We start from the raw sequence: 15010 nt of genomic DNA, 5'->3' as shown, positions 1-15010 counted from the left end.
TGAGGTTTTTATGTGAAAACTATTTTTAGAGAGCAAATTGTTTAAGCCCGATTTAGAAATTTGGGAGTTATAAGCTTGTGAAACAATGGTTAGGGAGAAGTGGTATGCTCGGCCAGGCACGGTGGCTCATGCCTGTAATCCCAGCACTTTGGGAGGCCGACGCGGGCGGATCACCTGAGGTCAAGAGTTTGAGACCAGCCTGGCCAACATGGTGAAACCCTGTCTCTACTAAAAATACAAAAACTAGCCGGGCATGGTGGCAGGTGCCTGTAATCCCAGCTACTCAGGAGGCTGAGGCAGGAGAATCGCTTGAACCTAGGAGGTGGAGATTGCAGCGAGCCAAGAATGCACCATTGCACTCCAGCCTGGGCAACAAGAGTCAAACTCTGTCTCCAAAAAAAAAAAAAGAAAAAGAAAAAAAAGAAAAGAAATGGTGCCCTCATGTCAGGGTGCAGCGTCAGATTTCTGATTGAAACTACTGCAGGTTTGAAACTTTGCTTTTCCAGCATAATCATACACAAAAGACAGTATAATTGGTTTAGCTGATGCACAGATATGCTGGGTGGTATGTCTGATTGCTGTGGGTCATAAATAAAGCACAGGCCAGGCACGGTGGCTCATGCTTGTAATCCCAGCACTTTGGGAGGCTGAGGTGGGCAGATCACGAGGTCAGAAGTTCAAGACCAGCCAGTTCGAGACCAGCCTGGCCAACATGGTGAAACCCTGTCTCTACTAAAAATATAAAATTAGCTGGGCGTGGTGGCATGCACCTGTAATCCCAGCTACTCAGGAGGCCAAAGCAGGAGAATTGCTTGAACCTGGGAGGCGGAGGTTGCAGTGAGCTGAGATCGTGCCACTGTACTCCAGCCTGGGTGACAGAGCAAGACTCCGTCTCGGAAATAAATAAATAAATAATAATAATAATAATCAAAGCACAAGGCCCCCATCCAGTTCTGAGAGAAGACACTGAATCTATATGATTTCCCTGAGCTTGGGTTTGGCATCTACTACCATTAAAACCACTTTAAAGTACGTTATGGGCCGGACACCAAGGTTCGTGCCTATAATCCCAGCATTCTGGGAGGCACAGGCAGGAGGATCACTTTAGGTCAAGGGTTTGAGACTAGCCTGGGCAACATAACAAGACCATGTCTCTACCAAAAAAAAAAAAAATTTAACTGCGTTAACTGGGTGTGGTGGCAGGTGCCTATAGTCCTGGCTGCTTGGGAGACTGAGGTGGGAGGATCCCTTGAGCCTAGGAGTTCAAGGCTACAGTGAGCTATGGTCATGCCACTGCACTCCAGCCTGGGTGCCAGAGCAAGACACTGTCTCTAAAAAAAAATACATCTGCATTTAAAATTAACTTTAATTTTTAAAATAGTTTAGAGAATCTTGACAGGGAGCCACACACTGATGGAAACTATCCTTTGCCTGGGAGAAATATTTGAAATTCTATTTTATTTTAGTTAGGTGTGCTGACTGTTGACAATCTGGAATTTTATTCCAGTAGAAAGATCTAGTTTAGAGTTGCTTTTAAATGAATAGTCAGCCAATGAGCAAATGCAAAGCAAAAATTTCAAATAAATTGACCTGACCCAGGGTTCTCAATATTTTTAAGTGCTTAGAATAGTGCCTGGTATGTAATAAGTGTGGTTTAAGACTTAGTTGATAGTAGTAGTAATAGTGTAACTTAATATATATTCTAAACCGAACAAAGCTGGAATCCTTCTCAACCTTGACGTGGTCTATACAATTGATCACTGCTAAATAAATCACTGATCAACATTTGCTTTGTGGGAAACAGTCTTGCTTCTAATGTTTTTCTGTTTAGTGTAGTAGCTGTTGTTTTTTAAACAAAGAAAAGGATCAGTTGAGTGTGTTTTCACTTTGAAATACTTACTTGCTAGTTCATAGCTTGCATTTTAAACTTGGTGTCATTACTGAATGAAAATATTTGTGTTTCAGGAAAGTCTTTCAGTTGTTTATACAACTTACTGTCCTGCTCAGTACACCATCTATGAGCCAGTGATTAGACTTAAAGGTCAAATGAAAACCCAACTCTCTCAAAGACCCTTCAGCTCAAAAGAAGTTCAGAGCATCTTATTAGAACCTCATCATCTAAAGAATCTCCAATCTACTGAATATAAAACTATTCAAGGCATTCTGCACGAAATTGGTGGAACTGGTATATTTGTTTTTCTCTTTGCTAGGGTAAGAAACACTGGTTATAGTTTTGTCTAAAGAGAAATGACTTATTTATTATTGATAAATTAAAGGATTTCTTTTGGACCACACGAAAAAGCTACACTCAATTTATTAAACTTTTAAGATAAAAAAATTACATATTAAATGTTGCTAAGCTTTCTGCCATAGATGATTAAGGTTTCTTCTAATTTATGAATATTTTAGAAGTTTTCTATTAACCAAAAATGTAATTAGTACAATTAAATGTTAAAAGTACAAGATTTTAAATTGAGAGGAGGATATTTTTTAAAATAAAATTTATGAAGTTTTTATTCCTTAAATGTTTCCAATGCATATGAAAAAACTAAGGATCAACAAATACATTTAAAAAAAAAAAAAAAAACTTTAATTTGTTTGGGTTTGGAGTTTTTTCAAAAAGGAGAAATACAAAGTTTGACTCAGGCCATAAGTACCATTTTAGAATGAATCATTTAATTATCTGTCCTATGCAAAGTAGACAGTAATTATAGACTATTTTAGGGATTGCTGAAACCTATATTAGGGAGCACAAATAGTCTCACTTTGGTAAAAATCATTTCTACTTCCTCTGGGTCCACATCCCTGTTTAATTAAAGCAGCTTTGATCTTCCTTCCTCCTCGAATGCCATCTTCATTTTATCCCGAAGTATAACTTTTGCAACATTATCAAGTTTTCATAGTCTCCCTACCTAACTTCCTTTAATGGAAGCATCTTTGATTAATTTTGCAATAAGAAGCATATCAGCATTTGTTGTTGTTAGGGTTCTTACAAATATTTTGTTAGCATTTGATCCACCATACTCTGTAATCTGTCTTTTCTTCTCCACCTCTTCCTTTTTCATAGTTTTTTTTTATCTAGTGTCTGGTTGAATAGATTATCTCCTAGTGTTTTAAAATTAAAAACCCTTTAACTCCTCACCAATATTTTGTGATCTTTTGTACCATTGTATAGTTTCAAAACGTATATCCTTCTTTTATTCTCTTTCATCAAGGTATTGAATATAATTTTGTTATTGTTACATAGAGATTGGATCTTAGATAAAATGTTTACATTTTTATCTTCATATGTTTAGTATCTTGCCAATAAGACTTTTAAAGTATGTTTCTAAGTCTAAAACTTACAAACCTTGTTCAGTATCCTTCCTCCCCTACAAAAAATAAAATTCATTGTCCTTAAAATCTTACATGCATAACCTGCCTTGTGAGCCTGATCTCTACAATCCAGCCAAAGAGGCAACCTGCAGCTTCCTAGATGTACCCTGAACTTCCAGTTTAGGCCTTTACCCTTTCCCTGGCTGTGCCCTGCCCGCAGCCACCCCTTTATTCCTGCTTTCCAGGATTTGACTCTCTTCCTAGGCCATTTTCTCTCTGTGTAGCCTTCCCTGAAACCAAGCAGAGAGGGGTCAGAATGGTCTCTGTGCTCTCCTGGCATACCTATTGTCTCATTCTTCTTTGGTCTTTAGCATGATAATAAGTGTGTGTTTCTTATGTATATAGTAGTTGTCAGAAAGTGTTGGTTGAAGTAAATTGAAGTACAAGGCACAACATGTGGTTTTTATGGATACATCTTATCTCTTTGACAGGACAGTAGACCCCATTGGGAACAAGTATCATGTATTTTACTTCTTTTTATCTCCCTTACCACATAATGCAGAGCCTATTGACTAATTTATCAAAAACGTATGACACTTCAGATCACTAGTTATAAAATGCTACTGACCACTAAGGTTGTTTGTGTCATTGTATACTATAGTATATATAAGAGACTATAGAACATGGAATTTATGCCTTACTCTCAGTTTTGTTTATTCACAATCCTTAAATAGGTAGAGTATGAGCATTAAAAAAATACTTTGTAGAAACTAATGGATTGATGTTACATAATGGAAGATTATACATGTTAAATTTTTACTCTCAGCAAATTGGGAGAAAACTATATCCACCCATTTTTTTTTTAGGTTGTTGAACTCAGTAGCTGTGAAGAAACTCAAGCATTAGCACTGCAAGTTATACTCTCATTAATTAAATACAACCAACAAAGAGTACATGAATTAGAAAATTGTAATGGACTTTCTATGATTCATCAGGTGTTGATCAAACAAAAATGCATTGTTGGGTTTTACATTTTGAAGGTATGTCTTCATAAAATTTATTCTTATAGTTTCATATGCAGTGATACTCATCTCGTCATCAAAGTCTTCCAATAATAGTTTTGTGTTTCAGTTATTCCTGAAGAAAATGGAGGAAACTTATTAGTGTATAGTTAATCAAATTAAGATACTCTTCTAGTTCTTTTCATCATTTAAATAATTACATTTTTCTTTTCTTTAAAGCATTTTTTAAAAGTAAGAAAAAAATAAAGTCATTGAATTTTAGACCTGGGTGGGCCATAGATCTCTCCCATGCTGTCCCCTCATTCCGTAGATTGATAAGATCTTTGCTTTAGCTCCCACCCATATGGCAGAGAACCCAGTTCTGTAGGCACCTAGAGGCATACCGTTCCATTAGGCACTGCTGCTACAGAGTTAGTTTTTCAAGTCACAGATATTCATGCTCATTTTTATTATGATCCCACTATCATCATATATTTAAATACATTTCTAGATAAAAGCATTTGGTAACATTGTGGAAATATTTCTCTCTGAGACTTCTGGTACTAAGGCAAAAGATGATTGCTCTACCCTTGCCCCCACCCCTACTTCTTTAAACTGCAAGATCCATACATTTGTGGCATGAATCCTTACTACTTTTTTGAAAATGTTTTAAAGCCTAATAGCAGATTAATTCAATTTAAAACATAAAAATTGAGTGCTGTTTGTTTCACCCCTTGTTTGAACCTGAGTACTCACTTAAAAATGTTTGTAAGTTTAGGATTTTCTATTTATCTGAATTGTTTTACAAAACAAGTTAAAGATACTTTGTGCAGTGTTGCATTATTTACTAGCTTTCCTTTGAATTTAATGAATGCTAAAGTTGAAAGCTTAATGTTTCTGTTGAACTTTTTGATTAACCAATTACTAATGCATCTTATATTAATGCTAATTTTCTATAGACCCTTCTTGAAGGATGCTGTGGTGAAGATATTATTTATATGAACGAGAATGGAGAGTTTAAGTTGGATGTAGACTCTAATGCTATAATCCAAGATGTTAAGCTGTTAGAGGAACTATTGCTTGACTGGAAGATATGGAATAAAGCAGAGGCATGTAATATGTACTTTTTTTCCATTTTTTATTGTGGTAAAATGCATATAACACAAAATTTACTATCTTAAGCCTTTTTAAGTTTCGGTTCAGTGTCATTAAGTGTATTTACGGTGTTGTCCAACCATCACTACCATCCATCTCTGTAAATCTTTTTTGTTTTGTAAAACCAAAACTTTGTACCCTTTAAACAAATGTTCTCCCTCTTCCTGTAGCCCCTGGAAACCACCATTCTACTTTTGACTAATCTAAGGATTTCATATAAGTAGGATCATATAGTATTTGTCTTTTTGTGATTAGCTTATTTCACTTAGCTTAATGTCTTCAAGGCTCATCTGTGTTGTAGCATATGTCCAAATTTCCTTTTTAAGAATGAATAATATTCCATTCTATATATTTATCACATTTTGCTTATCCATTCATCAGTTTAGAGACACTTGGATTGTTTCCACATTTTAGCTACCGTGAATAGAAGCATATACTCGTTTTTTGGTTTGTTTGCTTTTGTTTTTGTCTTTTTTTGAAACGGAGTTTTACTCTTTCGCCCAGGCCGGAGTGCAGTGGCGTGACCTTGGCTCACTGCACACTCCACCCCCAGGCTCAGATGATACTCCTACCTCAGCCTCCCAAGTAGCTGGGACCACAGATGTGTGCCACCATGCCTGGCTAAGTTTTTGTATTTTGGGTGTAGACAGGGTTTCACACATGTTGCTCAGGCTGGTCTTGAACTCCTGAGCTCAAGTGATCTGCCTGCCTCGGCTTCCCAAAATGCTGGGATTATAGGCATGAGCCACCACCCGCAGCCAGCATATTCTTTTAAATATTTATCTAATCATTCTTCTGAAATAAATAATTTATTACTTCAATGTAATGTTAATTATAAATGGAAATCTGGCACTTATTTCCCATGCAAAGTTTTGAACAGCCATGGGGAATGCTGAGCTGGAGAGTCAAAATCAAACTTGGGCTGGCTAAGAATACTGCAGTCAGGCAGGAGCATATGGGCTTATTTGGATCAGTTGAAGGCTTGCATTTACCATAAACTCTGAAAGGGGAGACTGCTAAGAGTCAGGGGAGTCAGGTCCAGGAGAGGGAAATCTTCTAACTAGGGGAGCCATGCTGGCCAGGAGTTAGAGATAGGACCATGGTATATAGGGCAAGGCTTCATCATAAGTACAAATTAAGCAACATAGATTGATCTTAGTTGTAGGCACTGCATCTCAGCACCTAGAATGGCTGGGCTTGTCTTCACAAGGACCTAGTCAGGGAATGAGTATAGGGTTGTTTCCTTTCTGCCCTAGTTTTAAGCAATCTTAATGGTATAGGCTCATATAGCCTTCTTAGTTCTAGTGTAGACTGTTTGCTCTAAGTGTGGCAGGGTTCTAGTAGGTATTGGTGATTTTTGCAAAAAAAAAAACGAGATTGTCTAGAACTAATTAGAATATAACAAGATTATCAACAAATATTATTTATAGAGCAATTCAGAATATATATACCTTTAGAATTTTTTTAAAAATGGTTATTCCCAACTTGCCAACAGTCCCTAAAAATTTACACATTACCAATAATGAGTTATGAGGTTGAAAAAAGACTCCTTTTTTTTTTTTTTTTTTTTTTTGAAACGGGATCTCACTCTGTCACCCAGGCTAAAATGCAGTGGCGCCATCTTGGCTTACTGTAACCTCTGCCTCTCAGGTTCAAGTGGTCCTCCTACCTCAGCCTCCCAAGTAGCTAGGACTACATGTGTGCACCACCATGCCTGGCTAATGTTTAATTTTTTTTTGTAGAGATGAAGTCTCACTATATTGCCCAGGCTGATCTCAAACTCCTGGGCTCAAGCAGTCCTCCTGCCTTGGCCTCCCAAAGTGCTGGGATATAGGCGTGAGCCCCCACGCCTGGCAAAAAAAAAAAAAACAAAAAACTAAAAAACCTTTTCTAATCTATTAGTAATAAAAATAAATTTAGTTCAAATATGCTAGAGGAAAGAGAATTTTCTATTCTTCCTATAGAAAATTATATTACAAAGTTGTTGTTACATGAAGAGGCAATTCAAGAATATGCAGCCGCAAAACAGAGAAAAGTATTTTGAAAGGCATGTCCAACAGCCAACTAACTATTGCCACGTTTCTGGATTTTGTGGTATTCATGGTACTTTTCAGTTTTTTAAACTTTGTAATTTGTTGTGATGCCTTTTCTCACTCTGAATAAATACATACTTTCAGATCTAAAAAAAAAGAAGATAGATAAGATAGATTAAAATATGTGTAATATTGCAGGGAGAAAGCAAATAATTACAGGGATAGCATATGTAAACAAATTGGGTCAAAAGCAGTATAAATGTATAATAAAGAATATGCTCAGTTGCAGGTTGGAAAACCTAACTTGGACAAAGTTGGACAAAGTTTATTTAGTACTTCAAAAGAGCAGGCAAATTTGGAGTTGTTTGATTTTAAAAGAAACATTTTTAAATTGAATTTGAAAGTGGTAAGACACATATTACTTCTATGGATCTGAAATAAGGTTTTCTTACGTAATTAATTATATTTGAACTAAGTCTGGTTTTTCTTTTTTTTGTTGTTGCTATTTGTTTGTTTACATTGGCACTATTTTATCTTGGTACTACTTTTCAGATTTGAATCATGTTTTCATACTTTGGCTGCCTTGTCTGCCGGTTTTCAGGTGGCTTTTTCTTTTAGAATATCTTGGCTCTATCTTATAAAGAGAGAGACCCTGGGTGGAAGAGTATGATTAAGTCTATCAATATCTTGGTTCATTTTTGCCAGATAATGGCAGGAGAAATAGGCTCTGCAACCCAAGCCAGTTAATTTTGCTTTTTGTTAAAAGCTTTATTGAAAGGTCAGTTAGGATAATAAGATGAAGGGAAGGTTGTCTTTCAATATTAGTTATCAGTATAAGATCTCTTTTTTCCTCTAGTATTATGGACAAGTTAAGATTGATTCAATATGGGAGAAGCATTTTAAGGCACTGTCAAAGGATACTAACTACACTTTGAAGTGCATAGTTTGTAATCATGCAGATAATTCTATTATTTGAATTTGAAAGTAAATTAATCTAAAAATGCAAAATTTTCACATTGTCCATGACACTTCAATTTAGTATGATTTGCTCTAAAATTTTTTGGTTAAATGCTGCATATGCAGATTGGTATTGAAATGTATACATTTTTAACAACACTCTTTGAACATAAATTATTTAAAAACACTAATGTTGGTAATGTGTATGCTTCTCTAATTTGAATAATCTCTCTTGATAATTCATCTTTTGAAAATACATTTAATGCCACAGAAAGGGTAATGTAGGAAAGCACCTAATACAATATTGCATTCAACATAGCTATTTAGGAATAGCCTACTGGCAACAAAAAATAATAGGGAATAAATTTTAACATTGGCTTTTTGCAGACATGTAATCTTTGATACTGAATATATACACAGTGTTAAATTGTTGCGTGTTGTGTGTCTTCCAAAAAGCATGCTCCATATTTTTCAGTAAGTATGTGCTTATTGGTGTGTGTTTATCTCCTCAGCAAGGTGTTTGGGAAACTTTGCTAGCAGCTCTAGAAGTCCTCATCAGAGCAGATCACCACCAGCAGATGTTTAATATTAAGCAGTTATTGAAAGCTCAAGTGGTTCATCACTTTCTACTGACTTGTCAGGTTTTGCAGGTACTTTTCATGTAACTTTACTTTTGGAAAAATATTCCACAGTTGTTTAAGAATACTATGAACATCAAATTTTTGTGGCACTTTCAGCGGGACTTCTTTTTTTTTTTTCCGTCTTCTCTCCAGATTCTCTTCTTTCAATAAATAGTACAGGGGTTTTTCAACTGCTGCATCTTACAGCTTGATCATCACACTGTCATAATTCCTAACTCAATTACAAAAGTACAATTACCAAATTTCTTAAATGTTTCTTTATGTTGGGATAGTATAATAGTTTTGTACTGCCTTGAACAGCAAGAATAGTTAATGAATTTTAACTTGTTCCATATTCCTTAAATAAATATTTATAAATATGTATTGCTTTAATAAGTATAAACTTGCTAAAGGTCTATTTTATATGCTAGAATTAGCATTTTAAACTGTATCTAAGATTTTTATTAAAAAGTGACACTAATTTTATCAGTTACATTGTAATGTCTATGCTGTGGCCCTTTTAGTTAATTTATTTCTCTGCCTTTATTGATATCATCTAATATACCAACCAAGCAGATAAAAGGCATCGATAAATATCTGCTTGGTTGGTATATTAGACAATTTTCCAAGTTTTTTTTTTTAATGTCTGAGGCATCTATTAGAACTTTGTCAAGTTAGGTAAGTACAGATATTCCATGAGATCAGTAATATTTTATATTTTGAGTCCCTTTGCTTCAGTGGCGCTAAGGGCTTTTCATTATAGTTGGGCTAAAATTCAAAATCTGTGACAACATCTGTAAGAAGTGTTAATATGAGAAGGCTTATATGATCTGGCTACCATTCTAGCTTCATCTTATGGTACTCAGCCTCCCTGGATTTCTTTCCCTTCCTTAAACAAGTAAGACTTTTTTCTGTCTCAGAGTACATGGTATTCTTTTTGCTTTAACAATTATTGATCCCATTCTTTTCATCTGGCCAGCTCCTACTTATCCTCCACGTGGCAACTTACGACTTACTTCCTGAGAGATACCTTCCCTGCCCTTTCCATATAAATTAGTCTCTTTCTCTTTATACACTATGTGCATACAGTTTGTTAGTTATTTATGGAATTATGGCTTATTTCCCTCTGTAAGCCTCCTGAAAGCAAGGATATGGTTTTTGTTTTGTTTTGTTTTAAATCACACTGTAATCTCAGTACTTGACACACCTGGGCATCTGATAAATATTTGTTAAATGAATGAATTCCAAAAACACAAAAACATTTTATTGCCTTTCTTGGCCCCTGTGGTAAATTAGACCATTGTTGTAGGGAATAGAATATGTTGATTGATCCTTCAGGCCCCTTGCTTACTGAGTGTTTTATGCATCATTTATACATCAGTTTTCCTCAAAATTTTTTCCTTTGCATATCCATTTTGAAATGTATTGGCCAATTTTCATTAAGTTCATATGACAATATGATATTCAGTCTTTGCATGTCAGAAAAGTGGCACTTATAAACTTTGAGATTTTTTCCGTATATTTTTTCACTTTTGTATTATTTACAAAAATGCTAGAAAAAAATCGAGGTACAAATTTTTTTCCTTACGTGTATAGTTCTTTACCCTTGTTTGTTCAAAGAGCCCACTTATCAAATTAACAGCTATTTATTAAACATAGCTTTATGTCAGGTATTGTGGGAAGTTTATAAAGAAATGAACTTAGTCTTTGCCTTTAAGATACCTCAGAGTGTTTGTGCACTTTAGGAAGATTAATAAATTGGTAGTATATTGGATGTAAGGCAATTTCATTCATTCGTGAGTACAGCATAAAGAACCTGAACCCTGGTGATTAAAATGGGAGTGTTTAGGTAGGGAGCAAATATGGGAGAGATTATAAGGATAGAATTCATAGGACTTGATTCTGTTTAAATGGAGCTTCAGGAGGAGTCAAATATAACATAAAATTTCAAGCCAGGAGACCAGAAAAACAATAATTTCATCAGAAAAAAAAAGAAGCAACCTTGTAAGTTTTGTAGTTTTTATATCTACATTTGAAATTACAGCAGGACATTCAGCAACAGTGAACTGGTAATAGTGAAGCCATCGGGATAGAGAAGCACTCCAAGACAGAGAAATGTAGTGAGAGAATCAGAGGACTGAGGTTTACACCTCAGGAGATACCCATTTTCAGGATGTGAAACAAGAAAAAGGGGCTATTGAAAGAGATATAGAAAGAGTAATTGAAAAGCTAAGAGGAAACTCAGTAAAGTGAAAGCCAGAGGTCGGCAGAGGGGCAGAGGGGGAAGAACATGTAGAGAAGGAGGTGATACCTTGAACCAAATGATATAGAAAGTTCAGAGAAAATGTAGGCAGATAAAGGGCCATTGACTCAGAAATTCTTAATGACTTATAAGAGTTCAATAGCATGGATAAGGCAAGAGCCAGATTTCAGGGACTTTGGACAGCATGTGTGGTGGATCATTGAAGGCAGTGAGAATAAATGATTATTAAAAAGTCCAGCAGCAAAAGCAAAGACAGAAACAGAATGTTCACATAAGGTAAAGTTAAGGGATTAAAAAAATAGTAAAATAGAATACCAGTGACTATTGATAAAGAGTCAGTGGAGAGGGCAAGATAGAAGTAACCTGGGCTGGACTTCGGAATGAATAACTGATGCTGCAACCAAGAAAGTTAAGAAGATACATGGAGTATGGTTTAGAAGAAATGTAGATGGTCATAGCAGAAATAGTTCTGAATTGGAAGTCAGGAGATCTATGTTCCTGTCTTAGTCTTTGCCACTTGACAGCTATGAGATCTTGGCAAAGGAGTTTCATGTTTTCTTCTGTAGACTCAGTGTTCTCTTCTTACATCTGAGGTAGTTAAACTAAACTGTTTCAAAATTAACATCTACATTTTAAGTACTCCAGTTCAGTAATACACAAGAGTAAATGAAGAGTGGATGTAGAGATACATATTGGGACATAGGAAGAGGGAAGATGAGGAAGTTTACCTCCCATACCCTTAATCTGGAGGCCAGCTGCTACCCACTGGGGACATGGAATTGGAGGATATAAGCAATTTATTTATATACAGCTTTATTTTTAGTAATTACTTGGCATTTGCCAAGTCTCATTATTCCAGACAGTAAATGGTGCAGTAGAAAGAGTTCAGAGGCCTGAGTTTGAGTTATAATTGTACCACCTACATATTTTATGTGTGGTTTACGCTAGTCAAATAACCTCTTTGTGCCTCATATTCTAGAAATGAGGGCTAAAACCTCTCATAGAGCTGTTGTGAAAAAGAGCTTCGTAAACTGGAGCATATTGTATTAGTGTAACGAGTTTTGTATATCAAAAGTTTTCTGTCCTAATCCTATACTAATATTACTAATATTAGTAGTAGTAAAAGAAGAAGAAAAGATAGTAGCAGTAGTAACAGTAGTGATTGTAGTTTATCACTAACATTTATATGGGGCTTACCCCATGTAAATGCAAGGTACTGTTACCTATATTACCTATATGCAAGGCACTATTCTAAGAGTTTATGTTATTTAGTCCTTATGACAACCCTATAAAGTAGCACTAGTATTACTCACAGAGACAAAGAAAGTGAAGCATGCAGATGTTAAATAACGTACCTAAGATCGCGTGGCTAGTGAGTAGAGAAACCAGAATGCAAACCTAGGAAGTCTGGCTTTTGAGACCATGCTTGGGAGAATTGTAGTATAAGTTTGCCTTGGTTAATTAAGATACATGGGCTAGAATTAAGTTGCCATCTGTGTTAATGAATTTTTAACAACAAGATTGCTTGAATTAGGAAATAACTCAATTTAATGAGTTGTTATGGTAATGGTAAATATGATCAGACTACAGTGGTAAACCAAGAGAATTCTATCTTAAAAAGAATATTTTGCCTAAATGAAAAATCTTAGTTAAGTTGACAATTCTTTAAAGAGAGTTTTTTTTATTTTTTCAGGAACACAAAGAGGGGCAACTCACACCCATGCCCCGAGAGGTTTGTAGATCATTTGTGAAAATTATAGCAGAAGTCCTTGGATCTCCTCCAGATTTGGAATTATTGACAATTATCTTCAATTTCCTTTTAGCAGTTCACCCTCCTACTAATACTTACGTTTGTCACAATCCCACGAACTTCTACTTTTCTTTGCACATAGGTAGGTATAATCATTTTTGTTAGATCATGGCTATTTCCACTTTTGTTTTATTCTTCCCACTTGATTCACATTTGTTTGATATTTGAATGGCCTCTGTGCTGCTCTAATTACATATTGGGGTTGGGATAGGGCAGAGAGTTATAGAATGAACTAGACATGGCCTCTGCCTTCAAGGAGTCTAAATGCCAAGTGGAGAAAGGAGACATAGATTCAAATAACTACAGTAAAAAAATGTGTATTTGGTAAGTATCGAAGAGACACAAAAGAAGAACTAATGAGATTTCAGAGGACAGAGGGTTTCATCCGAACACTGTGGAGAGAATATTTAATAGGTTACATGACATCTGATGTGGACATTGAAGATTTTGAGTAGAATTTGATAGGTAGATTGGAGAGTTAGTGTTCCAGGTAAAGACAATGACTTTAAAGGGAGGAAAAAAGGAAAGAAAAAATAAGGACTAATGAGTTTTACCTATGTATAGGGGATCTGTAAAGGAGTAGTGAGAAATAATGCCATAAATACAGTTTAAGACCACCATTCACTAATTTTTACCCTAAAGTCATATCAAATGGGTCCTTGAATGTAAGGCCAGAGAATTTGAACTTGTATTCTAGTTATAGGTCATTGAAAGGGTTTTGTTTGTTTTGAGCAAAGACTATGATATAAGTAAATTATTGCAGTAGGATTCAGGAATAAGGAACTAGGGGCAGTAAGGCCAATTATAGTAGTCCATGAGAGACAGGATAACAGAATCTGGGCATAGTAACAGTGGAACTGGAAAGGAGGGATAAATTGAGACGTGGGAAGTTTAGGATGGAATGACTCTGGAGGTGTTAAGGAAAAAGGCTAATGGCTTTGGTTGTATAATGTATGTTGTATTTGAGGTGCCCTGCAGTTATTTATAATATAATTTTCTAGTAGGCAATTGGGAATGAGGGTTACAGCATGAAGAAGGAAGGGTAGGTTATAAGGAGCTGTCAACATAGAAGTGAGGTGAAGCTCTAAGAACAGATGAGACCACTGAAGAAAAGTAGAGCAAGAGAAGGAAAGAGAAAGCTAAGGAAAGAACTGCTGGTAATATTACTAGTTGGAGGGTAGGACAAGAACGAAGAATCAGTAAAAGATAAAGATGGAATAATCAGTTTTTTTAAGAACCAGGGAAATGTAATGTGGTAAGAAAGAAAGCAAGAATGTACCTACAAGAAAGCTGAGTCATAAACTTACATTGGAAAACTGGTTGTACAATAGCCATTTTAAGAGATGTAGTAAATGGGGCCAGGTGCGGTGGCTCACGCCTGTAATCCCAGCACTTTGGGAGGCCAAGGCAGGCAGATCACCTGAGGTCAGGAGTTCAAGACCTGCCTGACCAACATGGCGAAACCCCATCTCTACTAAAAATAAAAAAAAATTAGCCTGGCATGGTGGCACATGCCTGTAATCCCAGCTACTTGGGAGGCTGAGGCAGGAGAATGGCTTGAACCCAGGAAGCGGAGGTTGCAGTTAGCTGAGAACGTGCCATTGCACTCCAGCCTGGGCGACAAGAGCAAACCTCCATCTCAAAAAAAAAAAAAAAGAAATGTAGTAAATGAATAAAATGAGCAGCAGTAAATGTCCAAATGAAATTAGACAGCATGACTTTGTGGTAGGCTTAGCACATTTCATGGAAAAAGGACTGTGGATGAAGATTCTGAGAGTGGGTTAGTTACAAAGAAGGGTAAAATATGGTCCCCTCTCTTAAGATGTTTACAGCCTAGTTGAGGGAAAGAAGATAAA

General features: G+C 35.9%; 1 protein-coding gene across 4 annotated transcripts in view; it reads left to right on the top strand.

Moving 5' to 3' along the window:
- LYST (lysosomal trafficking regulator) overlaps nt 1-15010 on the top strand; it is a 218835-nt gene that overhangs the window by 105396 nt on the left and 98429 nt on the right. For all 4 annotated transcript variants that reach the window (XR_004244971.2, XM_032136200.2, XM_032136199.2 and 1 more), the window contains exons 17-21: nt 1966-2211; nt 4182-4355; nt 5276-5425; nt 8974-9111; nt 13038-13236. Coding sequence is in view for 3 of the 4 variants with exons in the window: in XM_032136200.2 (XP_031992091.1) it covers nt 1966-2211; nt 4182-4355; nt 5276-5425; nt 8974-9111; nt 13038-13236 (907 nt within the window). In the remaining variant the exon portion in view is untranslated. The remainder of the gene's footprint in view (nt 1-1965; nt 2212-4181; nt 4356-5275; nt 5426-8973; nt 9112-13037; nt 13237-15010) is intronic.

The sequence above is a fragment of the Hylobates moloch genome, unplaced genomic scaffold (genome assembly GCF_009828535.3).
Source record: "Hylobates moloch isolate HMO894 unplaced genomic scaffold, HMol_V3 SCAFFOLD_18, whole genome shotgun sequence".
In the NCBI taxonomy this organism is placed as follows: Eukaryota; Metazoa; Chordata; class Mammalia; order Primates; family Hylobatidae; genus Hylobates; species Hylobates moloch.
This window is presented reverse-complemented; position numbering and strand designations above follow the sequence as displayed.